Source organism: Pygoscelis adeliae, unplaced genomic scaffold, assembly GCF_000699105.1.
Source record: "Pygoscelis adeliae isolate BGI_AS28 unplaced genomic scaffold, ASM69910v1 Scaffold414, whole genome shotgun sequence".
Lineage (NCBI taxonomy): Eukaryota > Metazoa > Chordata > Aves > Sphenisciformes > Spheniscidae > Pygoscelis > Pygoscelis adeliae.
In genome coordinates this window covers 542,370-565,363 of record NW_008824673.1, presented here as the reverse complement: position 1 = coordinate 565,363, position 22,994 = coordinate 542,370, and the positions used below count along the sequence as shown (strand labels likewise).

Here is a 22,994-nt window from a genome sequence, read left to right as displayed (position 1 = left end):
GGAACATATCTGTATGCAGGGTGCCTTTGTCAACATCCTTCTTAATTCTCTGCAGAGAAGGGAAAGACAGGGATGCTCAGTGAAACAGTTTCAGTGGCTCAAAACATAGGAGGTCCAACTCTTCCAAGGCCTATAAAGTCACCCATGCCAGAATGGTGGTATGTACCATTCTGAACTCACCACCCCACAGATAAGCCTAATCACAGCCTGGATCTCTGCATTCCTGTGCTGAAAATGAAAACACCGTGACTGGGGCAAGGAGAAGCCACACAGGTAGTCACGCTGTGGCTCTGGAGCATCAGGCAGGTCGCAACCATAGTGTTCAAACCAGGACTACTTCCTGTGATGAGCCACAACCAACTTCTGCTTGTGACAACCAGGCAGTGCTCTCCAGGCTGCAACACAGATCCTGGCACTCGTGGGGCCGTATGAAGACTACAGGATGTAGTTTAAGGGCAGGAATTTTGGCACCAAGAGAAAATAAATAAATTGTCACAAGGGATTAAAACCGATTATTTTGAGGGAGGGAGGAAGGGAGGGAGGGCAGCACCAAGGAAACAGGAGATACAAGGTCCTGCCTTTTACTCTGCCACAGACAGTATCGGGTGCTCTCCAGGGACTAATTTAACATCTGCGCCTCTGCTCCTCTAGCTGTAAAAGAGAGCAGATACCCACTCCAAAGTGGCACACGACAACTTTTCACAGGGCTTGCAAGGCCCTCTGGGATTCTGCCCCTGAATGCTGAGCAGAAGCTCAAAGCATCTGTGCTGCATCATTTGCAAGGCCCAAGTTTAAGTACAGATCTGTGACTAGCACACAGACTTACAGTGCCTACCACCCCCCCATCTCCATCCCACTACAGGAGAAGCAGAGGTGACAGCTCGCTCTCTGCACCACAGCCCAACTGCAGCTGTCATTTTTAGCATTCGGGGCCCCACAGAGCCGGGAGCAACAGTTTTTTCTCCTAAACAGAAACAGAACAGAAGCCCCACTTCCACCCCTACTAAAGGCAACAGCAAGACAACAGCAAGAGCAGGATCAAGCCTCAGTTGAGGCAATTAAATGCATTATTTTAAATGCAATTTTCCCTTGCTCCTTTGACTGTAAGCCCCTGTACTCCAGTGCTCGTAGCAATATGCAGCATTTGAAAGCAGCACTATGCAACACCACTGTAGGAAGTCTTTTAATAGCGTCATTATCCACCCATCCCTTCATGCAGAGCTCCTACTTCCTTGTAATTCCCTTCCTCCTGGGGGCGATGGCATTGCTACGCTGTGTAACTGCTGCCAGCATGCAGGCAGTGGACCCCAGCAGAAGCTAGGAGGGTTGGGTCCAGTCCTCAGGAAGGAGCAGGGCTTGGGTGCACCTGAGAGCACAAAAGCACAGTGCTGTCCTGTTCTTGCACTTGACAGCTTTTGTTATTGCAGGGTATGCTGTTTGTTATTACACGGCCTAGTATCCAATTCGTAGGAACAATTCAATTCTTACAAAGGTAGAAGAGAGGAAAGGGAAACAAAGTGTGTTTGAGGCATTGCACAACAACGCTGTAACTTAGATGATGCTGAAAAGCCCCGGGGAAGGCTGATAATGAAGTGCTGGAGGAAACAGGAGGACTCTGCTCGCAGTGCAGCAAAAGGGAAGCTTCAGTTAACTTAAGGACCAGGGTCTGCCCGTAGGGCTGTCTTGGGAAATTTTTTAGTTTGGGGCTGTGGCTCACGTCTTCTTGCTCTCCACATGCACCTAAGCGTGCCCATTAGCAAACTGAAAGACACACACTCTTCAAGACAGGATGTCTACACTGGAGAGATCCTCTTCTGTGCAACCACTTCAATGAAGTCAACAGCTGCACTATTCCACCTACTGTCCTCGAGCAACAGAACATCAGGCACACAAGGGACAGGAAGCCTGTAGGAATAAGCATCAGTGACAGTTCTATTTTCTGAAGAAGAAGATACACAGCAATAACTCCTTCAGCCACTGCCAGTTCTCCAGCACATGGAAAACAAGAAGACATGTTTTTGCCTTGTTGAGTGGTTCTGAGGCATAGCTAGAGGAGCTCTGGTGTTGGAGACATGGTCGGAGGGTCTGGGAGCAGCCCACTTTGAACAGAACCTTGAGAGAGAGCTGCCAGGGCAGGAAGGGAAACAAACACTTAACAGCACCTTTCCTAGAAGGTATCAAGTACACCAATTCATAGCCTGGCGGTGCATGTATTGTGGTATCTACAGCAGTAGCTGTCAAGTTCAAAGGGCTGTGAGTCACTGTGCCAAGCAAGTGCCATCCTCTGGCAATGTCACACTTTGCTGTCTCTGTCACACAGGTCTAGAGCAGCAGAAGTCACCGACGAGCTGCAGGCTGTGGACAGCTGAGATACAGCAGCCTTTTTAGTCTGTCCCTCCCTCACCTCAATCAAACATCCTTCCAAGCCTCACCTGAGCAAACAGCTGTCAGGGATAGATGGACAGGGGAGAGGAAAGGGGGGGGAGAGACAGGCAGGAGGCTTCACACCTTATAGCACTGAAGTGCACCCCAGTGACTGCAAAGTGCCTGTCTGCTAACGATAACCGAAATGGTGGTTATTTCCTCCCCAGTCCCAGGTAGGCTGCAGTTTGTCCTTAAATGCTACGAGAGAGCACACACTCATATGTGCAGGGGACACACAGGCTGAAGTGTGCAGAAGCACAGTAAGATGTGCACTGTTTGCGCAAAGGGAGGGGAAATAACAAATACTGAGAGAGCAGTTGGCTTCACTATCGTACAAGCTGTGTAGAATAACTGCATTATTTTTCTCCTGAAAACCACACGGCTCCCTGTAGTAAACACGCTGTGTATGCAACATGACAAAGCTTCTTGGGCTGAGAAAACCCCAATGAGGTGGAGTGGGAGTTAGTTATTTGTTGTCAGAGATGCCTGTTTTCCCCAACTCACACTGGCTCAAAAGCAGACGCTTCACCAGCAAGCAGTACACCGCTACTGGAGAGATCAATCCCCTTGCACCCAGGACACCCGCTTGCCCTGAGCAAATAGCTCTGTCAGTCACAAGAGGCTCCTGTTCCCCCCACTGTCCTTCTTGCCTTGAAGTTCCAGGTATTTGCTTTCAAGCACAAAACTGGCTTGGATATCCACAGCCTATTGTTTGCACATACAGGTACATTAGGAAGTTACAAAAGCTTTATAGGCATTAGCTAAAAAACACCCTAGCCCCACGGACAGACAGCAAGACACATATTTATCCCCCTTTAAAGAGCAAGGAAACTGAGGCATGGAAAGCTGTTCTTGAGAAGAAGGGGAATCAGGATTCCTCATGTATAACGTGCTAAATGTGCCTGATAAAAGAGATCAACAGTGGCAAGATACATCCAATTAGCAGAAGCCCTTAGCAGGCAGAACTACTGAGGGAACCCCTCCCACCAGACCTTGCAGTTCAGGCAAACACTTCAGCCCTGCCACAAGCAATCTCCCAGCAGAATCCAATTTGGCTTTGCAAAGCTTGCCACTAAAAAAACCACCCCAAAACTGCCAAAAAACCCCACACGCTAGTCGTCTTTGGCATCCAAAAGCCTTGCCCTCCCATGGCTTGTAGGCTGCTTGCACCTGCAAGGTAGAGCAGCGTTAGCCTCCAACACCTCCCGGCTGCATTCACAGTGCCAGTCAGGCACAGTGTGCTCACGTTGCCTAGCAATAGAGAGGTTTCACTGCTTTATACAGCCAAAAATGCAGCTTGCTGCAGCAAGCCCCATCCTCAGCATGAGAAACGGGCGAGGACATCTTTAAGATCAGCAGGAGAGCAAGTCTGAGCTCCTTGCGAGATTCTGAGCTACGTTTTGGGCAGAGCTGACAATACCCACAACATCCCCTTCTGTAAGGGATCACAGAAGTTGCCTTTATCATTTTGAGGCTGAAGGTGAAACAGATGAACACAGGGACACCATTGTGCTAAGAATCGTGTGTTTTAAAACATCAGGCACGCTCTCGTCAATTTGTGCACCATCTCCTCAAGTTACTCACACTCAGGGTTGTAAAGCTCCTTTTTCACCATTTGCGTCCTGGTTGTTCACCACTTTGACAGCAAAATCTAGTGGCTGGCACAGGCAAAGGCATGTCTGCGTACCAAGGTTCTTGTCCTGGCTCTGTCCACAAGTACTGGAGTGCCTTAGACAAGTCACTTGATCTTTTCTGCCTCTACTTCTCCAGCCATGAAAGAGACTTTCTTATTCAGGTCACATCAAGGGAATTCAGCAACACGGCCTGGACTGACAGACATTACTGAAAACTGACCTTCCACACTCAGTTCTGCATGCAAGTCCAGCAAATCAAAGCAGGGACCAAATCTCTCTGCTTCTGCCTTCCCAGCTCACGACGCCTGCTGACCAGACTGAGGATGGGCAGATTGATCACCCCATCAGAGGAACATCCCTGGCTGCAAGCTGACAGTGTTGCTCAGGCTTTATAGAGCCCAAACAGCCAGCCGGGTACAGAGATGCCTTCCACCCATAACCATGAATCTCCTGGGTTTACAACTCTTTTTACCCTAGGCAACGTGCACTATACCACAGCGCACAGCTATTTTGGTACAGTACTTCAAAGCAGATTTATAAGGACTAGGGGGACTGCAGGATATAATGCATCAGAACTGCCCATCACAGGAAAGCAGCCTTGCCACATCCTCCAGCAATGTGACAGCCATATCACGCCAATACTAAAACAGAGGAGCTATTATGATTTCCACTCCTCTTCCCTCCAAACCAATTCACACCATATACACGCTTGGTAGCAGCTCTAGCCTCAGGAGGCATCCATGCAAATTTGCACGTTTTTTACAGCGCATGTGCAACTTAGTCCTGCCTCTTATTAGAAGAGAAGCCTCTACATGACTTGGTGAACGGTGCTTTGCTTGGACACCTGCCTGGTTTCATATGCCAAAATGTTTTCATAACACTCCTGAATGGAGCATCTGCCTCTCTAATAGGAGACAAGGAACAGGTCTTCTCCTGTGCCTGCCCAGCTCCAATTAAGTATTGTTTCTTCCACCTTCTACCTCTTATTTCTCCCAAGAGTACCCCAGCCAATGACTCTGGGGGAATACACAAGCCAAACACACTTTCTTCACTTCAAAGTAAACCCAGAGAGACTCAGCTCCATAATCAGCTGTAAGCAAAGACACGACAAGAATTAAATAGCCACACATTAATGAAGTTGTGTTTCTCCTAGAGGGGCTAAATCTTGCTGAATTAAATTTTCAGGAGCACGCTAGAGGGTTGTTGCTTTTGCATCTCAAGAAAGCTGCAGAGAAAATTCCGTCCAGTGCTTTGGTCAGTCTGTAGCTCAGCTGCACCATTCCTGCCTGAAAGTTCACCTGTGCTGCAGAAGACACAAACAAAGTCTCTTAGGAATGGCATATCAGAGAGCAGCAGACTCAGCTCTCTGTATTACAAAGGAAGTAGATTCATAACAGGAGTGGTTGTTTTAATCTAAAAGCTGTTCTACAAGCTGGAGAGGAACTGCACCCAGATCTTACCCTTGCTCAGTCCCCTGCATAAAGACTGAGGGCAGCTTTGCATTCCCCCATCCCTTCTACTTCATTTTTATTAGCTCACAACAACCGAGAGTGGTGCGACAGAGCCCACCCTCATAAAGTGGAATAGAACCGACTGCAAACATGCGTCAACTTTTGTATTTCCATGGGACTCAGTGTGCACTTGAAGCCCAGCTGCCTTCAGTAGCCATGAGAGATCCACATCTAGGATAGCATGCAGGCTCATGCTTCCTTCCCACCCTCAAGAGTGAGGAAACAGGACAGAGAAAGGAAGAGGACAAAGCACTTTCAGGTAGAAAATGCCTCTGTATTCTGTACTGCTATTTAGTCAAATGCACATCTGATGAGATAGAGCCCTAAGCGCAGGCCGTGAGGAGGCACAAATGCTTCTAAATATATAGACAGACTATCTTCTCTCCCCTTTCCCTGCTTTTCTTCTTTGTTCATTTATTCACATCAGAAGAACAACGCGTCCTCCTCCCCCAGCGACGCACTGCTGGAAGCAATGCCTTTCCACTGAGACAGCAACAGCAGGATCCGGGTCTTCTGTCTGCATTCACATTAAAAGCTTTTGCAGGAGCCTTTTGCTCAATGAAACAGTTACTTCCTCCCTCCCAGCATGGAGACAGGGATACCTGGTCAATAAGGACATATGGTCTAAAGGGCTATCCAGTATAAATTACCATGATTAACAAAGCAAGAAGCAGAGCAGAGGAAGCCTGGTGCTCATCAAAAGTCTTCTTTGGCTTACTGAGTTTGCTAACTAGTGCTGGTCCCTTAACCCTTTCACTGATGCAAGACAATACAAGTCTCCCGGCAGCTGCTGCTTTTAACCTGCAAGTGCTGGAACATGGACAAGTACTGCCTGAGAATGCTTTAAGTTGGCAGTAACCACCACTGTTGCAAAAAAAGTCGTTTCTCCCAGTTGTTTATTCCTACCTCTGTGGTATCACCTCCTTATATTGGATTAGATTAGCAGGGAAAATACAAAATTCATTTTAACCAAGATAAGCTCCTCGATCAGCACACAATTGCATGAAGAAAGGCACAACTAGAAGACAAGATGCCTCTTTTGGTAGTAGTACTGATTCACAGCAGCCTGAACCATCCTGTGTCCGAACAATCCAAGGGCACAACTGCACATTCACTCCAAGCTGGCATAACCACAGGCTAACATGCACTCTCGTTACCAGTGTTTTTTGGACATCTGGCAGCTGCCTGACATGCGGACACATCGTCAATCAGAGCAGCGGGCAGTTATGTGATGAGATCACCAAATCTTGCACCGGAGACAAGGCTTGCAAAACTGAGCAGAAGGAAGTAGCAGAAGAGGTCTCAGTTTTGCTCTCCCAAACTCTAAGCCCATTGCCCCCTCCAAGCAGTCAAAAACAAAGGACTCCACAGCCAACATAGGTCAAGACCATCGCATCGGCCCCATTTAGGCAACTCGAGTTTGTCATATTTTAGTTTTCACTTTAGCCCCTTAGTTTTTCCATCAACTATTCTGTTTAGCATCCAGGAAATACTGCAATGGCTTACCACAAAGCCTCTCCTACCTGTTTGGAATAGCCTCCATAGATGATTATGCCGCCCTCAGGAGTGGTAGCCATTTGACACCCGGATCTTGGAGCAGGCCCAATCCCTGATGGAGCCAGCTTGCTCCAGGTGAAAGAGTCCAGGTTGAAGGCATACACATCGTTGTAATAGATGTAATCTCTAGGGAGAGCAAATTGGCACACCACAGGTTTTTGTAATGGTCACCATTTAGGACAGGATAAAATACCACTTCAGGAACAGCACCAGGAACCTCTGAAGAGGTGCAACACCTTATTCAACTCCTTGTATTTATGGCTTTTCTCCTTCTGTAGCCGTGGCAATGTACAGAAGATTTGTTTGGGTGAAGGTTACTATTTCAGTGCAACAATTTGCATTTGACAAAGCTCCTTTAAGCAAGACCTCTCTGGGTTCTTTTTACCTATGTCATTCCTTACTACAATAGAGGTTTCATCAACTCTATCCAGTTAACACAATCCAAGGTAACTTAAACCAGAACACAAAAGATCAAAACAGATTAGAGCTATGTCTGTCTAGAGGGGTTGGAAAAAATATACATATAGCCCTGTTCCCTTTCTACTAGCCAGCTCACATACTGCTAGTGGAAAATGCTCTGCACAGGTTAAACTCCCAAGGACAGAGTCAAATCTAGGGTGAGCTTTGCAACTTGCGCTGTGCTCCCAGGGACTGCGATTATGCTGCTTACTGTCTCTGAGACAATATGCAGCTCAGCTCTCTTTACAGTCCCCATGACAGTGTAGCTGTGACCTCATGTAGTATGCGAGAGCCTACTGGAGAAGATGTTTCTAGGAAGACAAGGCTCTCTGACAAGATTCAGAGGCTAAAAGTGATGTATTGAGCTTTAGCTACAAGGATGAGTAGCTACTTCAGTGATTAGCTAAGTGGTACAATGGTTTCTCAAACACTTGAAGACTTCAAACCAAGATCACTTGTCTTTCTAACATAAAAGTCTACTTCAGTTAACATAAAAGTCTACTTCAGTAACAGTACTGCTGAGGATAATCCTTCCATTAAAGCCCAGCTTTCTGTTATTGGTGAAATTCTGTTGTCTTTTTTACAGAGGATTCCGTACCACCAGCCATCCTGCAGTAACTCACCTTGCGCTCTCATGGAAACCTCCAAAGATAATCAGCTGTCTTTTGCAAGCAACCATTCGATGTCCACTTCGTCCAGAGGGACCTCCTGATGCCCTGAAATGCAAAGAAATTACACTTATCAGCAAAGTTCCTGTCCTGGTTACGGCTGGGATAGAGTTAATTTTCTTCCTAGCAGCTGGTACAGTGCTGTGTTTTGGATTTAGTATGAGAATAATGGGATAACACACTGATGTTTTAGTTGTTGCTAAGCAGTGTTTATACTAAGTCGAGGACTTTTCAGCTTCCCACACCCTACCAGCAAGGAGGTGCACAAGAAGCTGGGAGGGAGTATAGCCAGGACACCTGACCCAAACTGGCCAAAGGGATATTCCATACCATATGACATCGTGCTCAGTATATAAGCTGGGGGGAGTTGGCCGTGGGGCAGCGATCACTGCTCAGAGACTGACTGGGCATCGGTCAGCAGGCGGTTGCATCACCTCTTGGTTTTTTTTTTTTCTTCCTGGGTTTTGTTCCTCTCTCTCGTTGCTTTACTTTCCACTACAATTTATTATTGTTGTTGCTGTTATTGAGGGTGAGCAAGTGGCTGCATGGTGCTTAGTTGCCGACTGGGGTAGTTCCCTTTCCTATTAGTGTATCAGTCCATTTTTATTGACATCATTAGCAGCTGGGCTGGTTGAGTTCAGCTTCTCTTCTCCTGGAATGGGAAACCATGGGGAACTTTGTTGCCTTAATACATATGTATGCTTTCCTCTAGCATGTGTGCTCTTGCTGTAACTCTTGGTATTTGCAACACAGGCATTTTGCAGTAACAATTTTATTCCGAGTGATAAGCCATCTAGTCTCTACCAGCACCCAAAGTCTTGAAGTCTTTCCTGCTATGACTCAGGAGCTAATTTTTCAGGAGAGTTTAATGAATAGCAGTTAACTCTCACGACTGCAAGAAAGGCACTCCAGATGGAGATGTTTTCTCCAAGCACCAAGTAAGAGCCAGAGACTGGCTCTGACATCCACTCTCCTTCAATGTCTTAGGAAATCACGTACCTGTACTGTCTTCACTCATCTACCTGCAGTTAGGATACAACATCAAACTAGTGAGACTACTTTGTAAATTACTTGGATTTCCTCAAGAATAAAAGCATTGCAGCAAAACAAGTCATCGTTATTATCTTACACATTAAAAAGCAGCCATGCATCACTGTTCTGCTCTTTCAAGCCTTCCTGACCTTTCAGTTAAATGTGCCACTTCCATTTCCAGGAACAGGCACATTGTGCCATCTGTCACATCCAAAAGCTTCACGCAAAGCCAGGCAGCTGGCAACGACATTCCTGAGAGGCAATGAAGATGCCCCTTCCTTCATGTTCACCCACAGACTGAGCATCGCATGGGAGAGAACAAAAACAACTTCAAGAACTCTCAAAACAAAGGCAACTTTAGGCCAAACCACAGAGAAAACAGGGTTTTGCTTTGTGTGTTCTCTGCCCCCATGGGTTAATCTATCACATTTTCACTCTCGCTGAGGACTCTCCCAAAGTGCACACAGTTAGCACCACTGAACTCAGCAAGACTTCTCAAATAGGCAGTGTTAACATGTGTTCAGTGGTTGCAGAATCAGGGCCTAAATAAACAAGAAACCTGCTCACCGTTGAAAAGAGCAGCAAAACCTAAACCCACAACCCTACTGCTACGCTTTAACTGGCAGCAGGTAGCTGTAAAGAGCGGTGATAGATTTCTGTGGAGAGAGAAAATGAGGGCCCTTATTCACCATCAAAAATGACAATCTCACACCAGTCATAATGAAAAACTCCAAGCAGAACAGCAGCGTTTGGGTAAGACTGAATTAATATTGATTGCTTGGACTTTTTATTCTAACAGAGAGTAGGGTTTTCTAGACATTTACTGGATTTTTAAGTACCACCCTGCAGAATAGCACCTCTAGTATTAATTTCATCAAGAGCTGAAATCATTATTTTCTCTTCTGTAACAAAGCTCCCACATTATTATTCCAGAGGATGGCATCTTTTAAAACCTTTTTTTTTTTTAAAGGAAAGAAGGAATTAAAAATCAACATTAGCAATAAAATCCTGTTCTCAGATAATATCTTCTCAAACAGGTTTCCTCCAAGTCAAAAATCAATTCTGAACAATAAAAAGGTTATTCATTGATGTGTATGTTTTAATAAACAAGTTCCCACAAGTGTAGACATCCAGTCTGGGGCCTGATCCAAATTCAGAGAAGTCTCACTGGCACCAGCATCGCTTGCTCTCAATCACAAGGCTGTTCTCCCCTTTCTTTAGACTAGTAATACCTGCTACAAGAACAGACACTGAAACATGGTTCCAGGAGGCCTCATCCTGGAGAGCATTGTATCACCTCAGCTTCCTTGGCCTCAGCGATACACATTGCAGGAATCAGCTATAAAGGAAAGTTTATAGCCTTTGATGCAAGGACATGCCCTCCTAAACTTACAACAACTGCTCTTAGAAAGTATCCAAACACAACATTGGAAAAACAAAACGGCATCGTCAAGCAGGACTGGCAGTAACAAATAACCACGCTGCCACTCCAGAAGGCACTTGCTGCAAGCTCGAAGACTTGTTTCCCAAATGCAAACTGTCTCCTTTTACCTGTATCATTGCTCATCGTCCAAAACAAGCATTTTGGAAATGGTTTCACAGACTTTATGATTAATACTCTACTTCATGGGGTTGACACCAAAAAGCAGACATGTGGGAGGGAGCTGTAAATTCTCCAGACTTTTTTTAAAAATAGATTAAAAGATAAGTCTGGATAAGGACTGGCTCTACACATGTACAGCACAAGTCTGATCAGAACTGCTCCATAAGGAATTTGCTTTTGGTTGTGGAGTTACTCTGGGACTTATAGTAACGTAACAGACCTGAATTCAGCCCCCAGATTCAAGAATTAAAGACTTGCATGTCACAGTGGCTACAGACTGCGTAAGTGAGTTACCTTTTCATTCATTCCTTCATCCAGAGGATGCTCAGATGAATCTCGGAACCTTTCCATAATAATAAAAGTGATGATGCATAGAACATCCCATCAAAGGGGCATTTCAGGACAAAGCACTTTTATCCTCCAGTACTCGAGGCAGCTGAAGCCCAGGACTTCAGTGTTTGGTTTTACATCTTACACTTGTGAGTGCAAACAAGCGTTCTGTTCAATGGCACACACAGATAGTGTACCCATGTGTTTGTATACTTAGTTAGGAAGTACACAAGTGAATATGCAATTGCCACAAGACACAAAATCCTCAAATCAAATCCCTTGCAAAGTCCATCAACAGTCGTACATTTGGATCCTGATCTGCCAAAGAATAAGCTCACAAGGCTCACTTCTGGGCTGACAGAGAAAGTCTACTCAATGGTACACCAAAATATCCTTCTTTTCTTTAAGCACCAATGCACCATTCTACCTTGTGTTGCAGGACTTGATCTTTCTGGTGACAGATAGCATATGAGCAAGAAGAGCCGTCAATCAGAAACAAACCTAGGCTGAAAGGCATCCTGCACTGCAGTGACTGCTCCAGTTCTCTCTGTAAACAGCATTAAACATACACTTGTGAAATGCTACCCTGAAATATTTATAGCACCACATCTCTCAAATCTGTTATGGGAAGTATCATTAACATTCCAGTATTAAAGGGAAGGGAGCTATACAGGCTCAAATGCAAGACAAAGAGCTACACAGAGGAGGGATCTGCCCGTTCCCAAGCACAACCCCAAAGCGTGATGCTCCCTGTCTCTCTCTGAGGGAGTGCACTGGGCCACACAGAGCTGAGTAAGAACGTTCTCTCTAGGAAGGAATGAGGCAATTAGGTTAAAATACTGCTTAGCTCTAAGGCAGAGTAACAAACAGTTCAGGCACTGAGGCAACCTTGCACATCACACACATGATAAGGTGGTTCCAATAAGTCAAAGTCAGTTGCTGGCAAGTCTTCTAACGGGCTGGGATTTGTTGTGTTTGGACCATCTTTGTGCATGCAAAATGCAAGTAAATGTAGCTAAATATTGCTGAATACAGCAATTTTTAACTCTGTCAAGCAGACTGGCACCACGGTGCTCTCTGCTAGGAGATAATGGAGATCCACTTCCCCAGCAGCCTTTGCAGACACTGCACAGGGATGTTATTCATGGCAATGAGTTATTCAAGGTTTTCTCTTCAAAAGTGTTTTACAGTCAAGTCTCTTATGGCACCAAGATGGTCTGTGGCATGAACTGCAGGCCAGGAAGTACAACATAATTGTCTGAAATCTAAGCTGTGGGGCTGGAATAACTAGATTTCCTGGAACTGCAAGTTCAGATCACAGCAGGGTCATCTTAGCTATTCAATCCACACAAACCAATACACTCAAACCCACCTGAAACAGGGCACGTGATTCTTCCCATGTAGAACAGAAACAGAAACTTTGTCTCTCTTGTCCAGACATTTCTTAATGAATAATTACATTGCTCTATTATTTGCACTAAAATGACATCTTCCAAACCCAAATGAGTTTACTCAATAGCAGGCTGTACCCCAAATGTCTATCACCAGGCATTTATTCAGGTAACACTGCTACCACATTGGACACTTGGAATTATGGCTTGGCCTGCTATGTGAAGGCTTGTTGTACCAGGGCTGGTGCCCCACCATGACCCAACAAACCTACACAATCTGCACCCTCCATTCAGTCTTCCCAAACATGCTCACTCTCCCCAATACCACTAGCCCCCAAGCTGACCCCCACTGTCACCAGTCATCCCAGCTGGTTAATGGCAATCCAAAATAAGCAAGTGCTTTACTTCAGACAGACATGAGAATCATATGTGGAAAAACGACAGGAAAAATGGGGCTCCCTGGCAAGAAAAGCAAAATGCTGAAGGAAGTGAAATGCAGCACGTGTTATGATCATAGTTTTAAAAGAAGTAGGAAAAAAACCCCTCGTACAACTCAACAATCATCTCTGCCCCTTCCTCTTCTCCCTTCCAAGCAGACTGTAACCAAGACGCCATATGGAGAAGCAAAGAGGCAGCAGAAACCTGATTTTCACACTCAGTCAGGTTAGCATTAAAACAAAGACATCCCTTCCCAGCCTCCTCCGCCAGATGCCTTATTAATGCAGCTCTTGGAGCTCTGCCCAAGGATGGGGAGGAGATGCACTTTGTTTTATTCAAACACTGGGACCAGGGCACAGGCATTTTCAAAATTCCAGCAAGGCTGAAAGACAGACGTCCACCCAAACACATCAGGAAGCTCAAATGAAGTAGATCCTGCATGGGGCAGGGAGAGAGAAAAGATCACCTCTCCAGGGCACTTTCACCCATATAATTTATGATGCTCACTTCGAAAATGCCTATCCTTTTATCTACTAAGAAACAATGAAGCATCAATGTCTCCAAATACATCCTCCCACTGTGGCATGGCAGCCAAGGTGGCATGTGACAACCAACACCTGGGGATGGAGGGGAGCTCTGTGTGGCTTGAAGAGCGTGGTACCTAGAACTTGCTCCCTAGGTGGGGCTAGGAGCTCACCTTGCCAATCTGGCTCCCTCCTCACTAACTGTAACAACCCATCACAACAAAATCTCTTGCCGTGGTTTTAGTCCACTTGGGGCCTGGGACTGCTGGGGGCATCCTGCAACTGGCAGCACATGCAAACTTCGTGCTCAGCTCCAGGGAGCTCCAGGAGTTTTTTCAGCATAAGTTACACTCAGCGTCCCTGAGGCTGCTCTCCCACATGGCATAAGATGCAGGACAAGTAGAGCCTGATAACCACCTCATTTCCTCTTCCCAGGCAGGTCAGGTACTGCAGCATTTGTTTTGGGAGTGGAAAACCCTAAATCAGCTCTACAGCAACGCATCTGCAAACCCACGAGAGAACAATTTGCGCCATCAGTGGTGGAGCTAACGAAGCCTCATCTGGATTCTCCGATGGCTCACAAAAAAAACAACCTCCCGCCCTCGCTCTCCCTGCAGCTGGGTATTAACACTGCTCTCCGGTGAGGATTTTTTCAACCAAGAGTTTGGCTGAAATGTCAACCCTTTCTCTCAGCAGGGACTCTATGGCGAGCATCACTTCCTCACCCCGCCCGCTTACATGAAACCGGTAGGGATGTAATGCATTTGAGTTCATCCCCTTTATTTGGCTGAGGTTGAGCAAGGGATTCAGAAGTTATTTTGGGGGAGCTGGGAGGGGTACAGTCACAGTCATTACGTCAGCTTCTGCCTAACAACAACAGGCAGATCAGCCTGCACAGTGACAGGTCTTTTTAATCCTTGCACCTCTTAAAGAGCCCTCCATCATTTTGGAGGGCTTCTCTCGCCCCCACTTCTCAAACACAAGCAGGGCTTACTGGAGTAAACCTGGCTTCCTGTAACATGACAAATTACAGCTGTTATTAGATTAACACTGCCAAGTCTGGAGCCAAGAACCACACTGATGGACAGGAACCAGCCGCTTACGAATCGAACAGTTTTCTCTCAGCCTCCCAGAGCAACTCAAAAGGACGATCCCTGGATTCTCGCACAGCAGTCAGCTACCGGGATCCTGTGCTGTGAAGCATCCTTTTCACCCAGCCTGTTTTGGACTCCTTGGGATTTTTGCACTTTGGCTCTGTAAGTCCCCCTACACCTTCCATGCCAGAGTCCCTTCAGTGCTTCATTAACATTAGTAAAATTAAACCTCCAGACTTCCCCCTTGTCAGGCAGTATCAATGCTCCCATTTTGCAGAGAGGGGGAAAAAGGCAGACAGGCGCGATGACTCACTGTGTGGCCTCAGGCACATGCCAAGGCAGAGCCAGGGTATCCATCTCTGCACAGCTCAGTCCTAAACCACCCTCTCAATTACTGTGCAAGAAGAGACAGACATAGACAACAGGCACCTGCACTCTGTAAGTGGGGCAAAAAGTGATCAACCTAGGCAGATTTAGGGCTTCCCACCTGAAGGAAGGACATGTGTTCATAACCAGGAGCTTGACAAGTCAAACAGCAGATGAGCAACTGTTCAAAACCTGCTGCTTTCCCCAGTGCCACCTCAAGGGTCAGCTGCACGGGAGTTCCAGCCCACCCAAAGCTGTGCTCTGACTAATCCCACAGTCAAGACAATCCCAAAGTCCAAGAGAAAGTCTATGTCAAAGTCAGAACCAAAGCCACATCTCCTGCCTCTCAGTCCACTGGATGACCCACCAGACCTCTTCTCTCATGCAAATATAAACATGAGCAGAAAAACCAAAAACCCAAAGGTTAAGGAAACATTAGCAGAGAACTTTAGGCCAGATCCACAGAAGATATTTAGGCACCGTAACTCCTGTCAAAAACTACCAGGGCTTTTGGCACCTATTTACTTTGACAGGTCTGAATAACTGGCTTGTTTATCCCAAGGAATATTGAGGCAGCAAATGCCAGGAGTGAAGTTGGCTCTGTGGATAGATATAAGCTGTCTTCCCAAGCAATGGTAAAATTGGGTGAGATCCTTGCACTGGTCTTGTACAGCCCAGCCAGAAGGAGCCCAGGCAGATGGAGCAACAAGTACTGTTTTGAAGTTGCTTTGGCCTCAATAGACCTGGAACACATCTCTCATTTCTGCATCTTTCTGGAAGCTGTCCCCTCCACTGTTTCTAGGATTGGCACCTCTGTACTCAAGGGAGAGATGAGCAGACAGCTGGGAAATCACAGCACTATACCAGGAATCAAACTCAGATCATGTTGGCACGGTTCCTCATGAGGTCAACATCATTGACTTCAGAACACATCACTTACTTGATCTGCTCCCAGGTCTTGGTAGCCAAATGCAGAACCCAGAGATCCTTGTAATGATAGAACTGTTCCCCATTGGGAGATGCAAACTCCCCGCCAAATACCCACAGCTGCCCGCCGGCTGTAGGCACCACTGCCGCCTGCCAGGAGAAGAAGGAAGAGCTGGATCAGACAAGGGTTCAGAAACCATAGACAGGAGAACTTTATCAGTCAAATGTGCAGCTGCCTCCAAATACCAGAGAGCAGAGAAGTGGCAGTGGCTGCTGCTGCCTTGCTTGGCAACAGCAGCTCTCTGGGGCTGAAAGAAGGGGAATTTTAAATGCAAGTTACTCATTGTTTAGCACACCTTCCCTATAGCAAAAGAAAGTCAGCCAAAGAACTGGGCTCTTCCCACCTCCTAGCATCTTGAGTTCCAGTTCTACAAATTCAAAGTTCCCTGGGAAGCATCTTGGGATTTAGTTTAACAACAATTGTTCAAATCTCTCTGTTCACCAAAAGGAAACCTCTCCACAGCTAAGGCTTGGCAACATTTCACCCATCCTTTAGTCACATAAATAGCATCCTGCAGAACACATACTGGGGCTGATGAACTCTGAGCCATGTGAGGAACAGAGCCACTTCCTGCCTCCAAGACACATCTAACATCCCAGCACCAGGCAGGCAGAGTAATGCAGGGAAAAGTCTTTTGGAAAAGGCCAGTAACAGTGTACAATTGCCCTTTGCAGTTTTTGTAGATTATAAAACAAACAGTAAAGAAGCCAAGCTGCAGCACAAGTCCAAACCTGACACTTCCCAAGACCTGAAAAGCATTACTGCTCCCTCTGAAGGGAAAAAAAAAAAAAAAACACCAACCAAAAAAACCCAAACACAGAAGGAAATGTGCAGCATTTGGACAAGAGGAGACTGTTACTGCTTTGGTTAGGGCAAGTAGCAGAGAGAAGAGTATCAAAAGGGTTGGTTTGGGGTTTTTTTTGCACAGAGCAGCACCAAAACACTGTTGTGATTCAAGCTGACAGTTAAAAGCAGGGAGAGAAGAGCAAGACTCTACTTCATTAAATCATCTGCGTAAGGACTAAGGAAAAAGGCAGTAATCCCAAAAAGGAAACTATGTGATTGTGCAAATTTCTTCCTTGACCGGGACCTCTTGGGTTGTTTACACTACAAATTCTTCCACAAGTGTTTTTTCCAGGGTACCCATCACAGATCAACATGGGGATAATGATCTCTTTCTTCAGAAGGGCTTCATTACCCGCCTGTCTTTCCCAGCAAACAGCAAAGAAGATTTTTAGCATCAGACACAGGACCATGCCCTGACATAAACCAGCCTATACATGCAACGATTAAACACATGAGAAAATATGGGGTGTGTTTGCAAGCAGGATTTGTGGGAACAGGAAGTTAACTAAACAAAGGGGATACATGCCTGATTTTCACAGGTATCTAGTGCTTAAAAGCTTAAGGGGAAGGTACATACAACAGCCTGCTCATACTTGTGTGTGACCTTTTGAAGAGCCGGCTCAAAATTCATTACATAGCCAAGCTGTTTCCTTAAACAGCTGACAACACCCATCCATAGCTATTCTCACCTCAGCTCTGTTGAACTGATGTGATGAAGCCAGTGTAACTCAAACAGAGGACTGCGTGTCAGAGACCAGAGGTGACAAGTAAGACTGAAAACATGCACATACAAACCCATGGACAAGCTTCTGTTTACCTTTGACCTAATGCAGAATATGCATTAAAAATAAAGTCACAGGGAAGACAACAAACCAGTCAACCGATGAGGCTGAACTGTCTCCTGTGTGACTATAATTATCAGACAGAAAACTCAACTGTTGAAGCAGGACTCCTCAGATAGGTTTCTCATTTTACTTTTGTTGTAATCCAGTTGCAGCTCCCTGACGCACAGCCTGCCTGCTCAGTTCAGATTCAGCTGCTAGACAGCCACCTGCTGGTTACCAACACCCAAACAAGCACCTCTCAACTCCACACCCACAAAGCAACCTCCTTTTCACCTAAGGAAAGGAGTGTTTGAATTTGTGGTCTCCTCATGGAATTTGGCCTCTGAAATAGAGTTCTATTTTAAGCAGCACAAGGTAGCCTAAAAATCAAGTCAGAACCTTTCAAGAAAGGACACACAGCTCAGAGCAAGACTGGCATTTAGGCATAGCATAACAAGGGTATATGAACCTAACCAGGGTATTGGATCTTACCAGGAAGCTCTAAAGAGCTTTGGCCATGGGTAGGAAACTAACATTCGCATCCTGTATGACAGCTTTTGAAAGGTACCAGTCACCCAGCCACTTGCTGCAACAGGTAAGATAATCTATCAGACAGCTGGCGAGGGCCAAAGACCTGCAAAAAATACAAGTCTTTGGTCCAGTTTCTAATGTGCAGGTGTTCACATAAAGTAAACAAACCCAAACCCTTCATCACCACAGGCAGCCAGTAACCTTAATGACACAGCCACCAGGAGAGGTGAATTCTAGGAGAGCGTCATGATATCTCAGAGAAAATTTGTCTATTGCCTTTGCAGGCACAAGAAAAACAGCCTACCTGCCAAGGGGAAAAAAAAAAAAAAAAATCACAACCCAAAGGCAGGACACACACAGTCAGTGCTAACGGTCCATCATGTTGTACAGCTGGGACACGTGGTGAAGCTCAACTGCTACATGCTAGCAGGGATAACCTACAGTAATGGGTCTTCACATTGCTGGAGTGGCAGTATCTGTAATGCCCATAGATGTAGGCCTGTGGGCATTAAGCAAGTGATCATGCACAGCAACTCTGCCATTCACAGCACTTTGGTCAAATTCAAAGTTATACCCTGACCAGCATTTTGAAAATTCAGTGCCATCCTGGGATTATGGATGGTTGAGCTGGTCCCTATATAATGCAGCAAAGAGTTCATCCTCAAAAGAAGAGTCTCCCCCATGAGTCCTGCTTGAGTCTTGCCAACCCAACAGATACAACCCCAAATCTTCATTCCACATTTAACGTTTCCAGAGGCCATCCAATGATCAGAGAGCACAGGCACCTTGGACAGGCTTGTACAGACCCCCTCAGCAGAAGAGGTGAAGTGACACCATTGGCAGCCCATTACAAGGAGAAAGAAGAGAAGCCAGGAAACCCCCAGGGGGCCGGGGAGGGAAAATCAACCCCCACCCATCTTTAGCGCAGCGTTAGAACAATTTCAACTGCTGCTCTGGCACCCAGTACTTTACCTGGTGAGCACATCGCCTTGGTGGTGGGTTGGGGATCTCTACTTTAGACCAGCTGTTCTTCCGGATGTTGTAAACATACAGTTCGTTATACAGGTACGTCTGTTAGAGAGGAAGAGAAAATGCACATCACCACAGCTCTCCATTGGACAGGGTCAGTCTGTCCAAGCACAGGCACCCCTGAGGGTTATCTGTGAGTCTGGGGGAAAGGAGCACAGCACCAGCTTTGCAAAGCAAAAGCTCACCTGCCCCATCAGGCAGGGAAGGAGGACAACAACCTCCTCCACTAGACTGGGAGTCAGCAACTTTTTCAGAGTGATCCACTGGACTGGACTGTTCTTTCCCAAACCCTTGGTTAAGCCTGTGATAGCCTGACATGTGAGGACTTAAGAAGTTGGAGTTTAACACAGATGTGCAGGTTAAAGTTGCCCAAACTGCTGCGCTCAACTCCAGAGACAGGAACAGCTTAAGGTAGTGAAGCAAGCAGAATTAGTTTAGCATATCACATTGGGTGATCCTAAGGCAGCCAAATATCATTGGCAGGCTTGAGTTTTCGAGCTACAATACATACAGCTTTCTTAGGGTTATAAAGACCAGTTTGTCTCCAGGAGCACAAAAAACACTTGCAACTTGCAGAAATTCAGTAACAAGAGTGCCCACTTGCAAATATTTGCCACTGTACACATCTCCAAGGCAGGCAATGCCTTGCCAGCAGCAAAACGGCAGAAATATCTATCTTCCATCTTTCAAAACAAGAGATTCTTCAATAGTTGTCAAATATGAGGGGCAGATATGGCTACAATTAAGTCTGGAGAAATTATGAAGCCCTGAAATATTGATGCTGAGACAATCACTCTGACTCCTTAATGGGTTCTAGCATGTCTCCTTCCTGCCAACTGTTCAGGCATGAGACAGTATCACGGCAGAATTAAAAGGCTATTTTGCTCTCATTCAGGGACAAATACATATTTTATGACTGCTGCCTTGAATTTCACTTCAAATGAGACTCATGCAAATTACAGTAAAAGGCAGGGAAAGGGTAGAATAAAGAAGAAAAAATTGTAGTATACGTTACTTTTTGGCCATTGAAATATTCACCTCCAAAAAGGATCAATTCGTCTTTCTCAGGGTGAGCAGAGAGGGAGCCGTTCAGCCTGCAAGAGAAAGAGGGATGGCCAAAATAGTAGATGTTTAAGAGTCTTGTAAAACTCAGAAGCTCGCAGCCTTTAACTCAGCCAGTGCTAGCACCTCTGCCCTCTAGGCACAAAGGTCTCTCCATCATCTGCCAAATTACTAGGCTATGATATTCACCCCAGGGCTAAAAACTTCTCAAAGAAATTAACTTCTTAAAAACTTCCAGCAAGATTAATTTGACACTGTCTGAAATCTTCTCCTATTTTAGGAGCACACGTTACACTGCCATTTAACACGCCTTTTGACGTGAGCTCTTGAATTTTAATGCTGGTGTGTCAAGAACAAAAATTAGTTTTATGGGGGCACATAACTATGGGTAGAACTGGGCTGTCTCATATCAACTTATCTGCGTCATTATTCTGCAGTCACCACTGGTCATTGCTCATCTACATAACACCAAAGTGTTTTGCACCACGCGGAGACAGATCCCTTCCACTCCCAAGGAGGAACTAACTGACCACTGTAACACCCTGTGAAATTAACAGTAGCGTACTGACCTGTCCCACTACACAGAGAGGAAAACAGGTATCACAGACAAAGGTATTTATTTAACAAGCCACAGGAAACAAATACAGAACCTAGAAGTATGTGGACCCCAAGCTACACTTTATCAAGTGTCTTGTATCTCATGACACATCCTTTTGCCTCTTAAGTCCTTTCCCCTTTCTAGTCCAAACCCAAAACTTCCTCTTAACTTTTATTTTTCCTCAAAGCCCTGTAATCTAACCCTGCTTTGCCTCCTTTGTGCTGATGAGATGATTAAAAAGCAGATTTTAAGGCCAAAAAACCCCTTTTGGTCCCTTTTTTAACCAGGGCTTCAATATACCAGATATTTTATAACTCCAGATATCAGCTATGCCAGATATGATGCCTTCCACTCTCAGGAAATAACTTTACATTAATAAATTTTATTAAAAGCACCATCAACTGCTGTATAAATGATAGCCAAAGCCTCATACGATCTCTTACCTGGGTGAGGGGGGTGGGCAGGATGACTCAATTACTTGGGTCTTTTTAGCATCTAAATTCTGGAATTCTGCTATCAGGGCTTCAAGATCCTCCTGAAAATAAAAAGCCAGACATGAGTTCCTTGACATGCACAGAGCCACCTGCATACCACCTGGAACCAGCACTCACCCTCACGATTTCCCTTTTTCAAAAAAAATTGTCTGCTTAGGTTCCCTTCATTCAACTGCAAGAAATGGATGCTGAGTACTTCCACACATGCTTTAAAGATTGGTCTCCCCTAAAAGACTAACAAGTTGCTCAGAAGCGTCCTAAAAAGATGGTACACAAAGCGCGTTTAGGGCACACCTGCTATTCCTGCAGCAGGAACACCACACAAATCAGCAAGTAAATGCAAGTCATTTAAGCCCTAACAAAGTGATGGGCAACTATACGCTACAATCCAGCTAGTCCTCTTCTCTGTCTGCAATGGAAAAATGCCTAAATGGAACTGGAAACTCTTTTCTATTCCCAGCTCATACTTTAGCTGGAGAAAAACCTGCACGTATTTTTACTCTCTTTCAACTTCTGTCAATTAAAAATAAAATCTGCCTCCAAAACTGCAAAACACACTGAGTTGCAAGGGCAGAAGCAGGATTGCAGCTAGGGGGAGTTTCTGATCCACGGTCTCTCCTACAACCCCCATTGCTTACCACCTCCCTTCACTTCACCCTTCTGAAGGTGTGGTCAAAGCAGAGGTTTCCAAAATCTGGAGATTTTGCCTCTGCAGCATGGCATCAGCTCTCCCTGCAGCCAGTATACATGTACACCGGCACCCTCCATGTCTTAAGTTTTGCATTATGCAGGTAACGCCACGTTTTGACCAGGGAAAGGTGGCTGTTTTGAGGCCTAAATACAAGCACCCACTCGAGGAGTGACAGAAACAAGCATTCTGATTTTCTTTTAAGACCAGAAGAAAAGGATGGGGGAGATGGAAGGCAAGAAGGACCCTTAAACCACATTTTCTTGCCCTCCTTTTACATCTGCTGTCACACACTGCACCCAGCTCGTCAGCGACATAGCAAAAGTATTCCTGGTAGCAGTTTTCATCTCATCCCTTATCCTGTTTTCCCCTCTTCCGAGTGCCCTCGCACACAGGCGCTGACGGCTCCGCAGCCCTTGGCCCGCGCTGACCCGCAGGCATGTGCGTGAGCACCGCTTTTTCACCAGGACCGCACTAACGCTAACCCTAAAAGTTTCACGAGATGCGCGCTGACCTCAAAACCCTTCCGCCTGCACACCTTGTACCCGGCTGATGACCTGCGGGCCCCTAAGTCACTTATATTTATGTCACCAAGCACACAAGTCACCAAGCACTCAGTCACCAAGTTAGAGGCGCTCGCGTTTGGATACACTCCTTTGCTTTCAACTTGAAACACCCCCGCCACCAACCCACTCCTCTGACCTCCCCGTGCCTCCACCGCCGGTTTTCCCTTCAGGCCCCGTTTCACAAAACGCCCCGAGACCAACAGAGGGCCCAAGGGAGGCCGCAACGCCCCGGGGGAGGCTCAGGCCTCGCGGGCCAGGCCTACCGGAGCCCCCCACGCTCCCGCCCCTCACCTCCTCCTTCTTGGCTCTGCGGGACACCTTCCTCTCCATCTTCGCG

At 46.1% G+C, this 22,994-nt stretch overlaps 1 protein-coding gene across 1 annotated transcript in view; it reads right to left on the bottom strand.

Moving 5' to 3' along the window:
- KLHDC4 (kelch domain containing 4) overlaps positions 1 to 22,988 on the bottom strand; it is a 29,194-nt gene extending 6,206 nt beyond the window's left edge. The window contains exons 1-8 of the mRNA XM_009323048.1: positions 22,949 to 22,988; positions 21,353 to 21,444; positions 20,265 to 20,343; positions 19,193 to 19,291; positions 15,972 to 16,108; positions 8,209 to 8,301; positions 7,093 to 7,252; positions 1 to 49 (exon numbers count right to left, since the gene is read on the bottom strand). Coding sequence (XP_009321323.1) covers positions 1 to 49; positions 7,093 to 7,252; positions 8,209 to 8,301; positions 15,972 to 16,108; positions 19,193 to 19,291; positions 20,265 to 20,343; positions 21,353 to 21,444; positions 22,949 to 22,987 — 748 coding nt within the window. The 5' untranslated portion in view covers position 22,988. The remainder of the gene's footprint in view (positions 50 to 7,092; positions 7,253 to 8,208; positions 8,302 to 15,971; positions 16,109 to 19,192; positions 19,292 to 20,264; positions 20,344 to 21,352; positions 21,445 to 22,948) is intronic.
- Between the last annotated feature and the right edge of the window lie 6 nt (positions 22,989 to 22,994).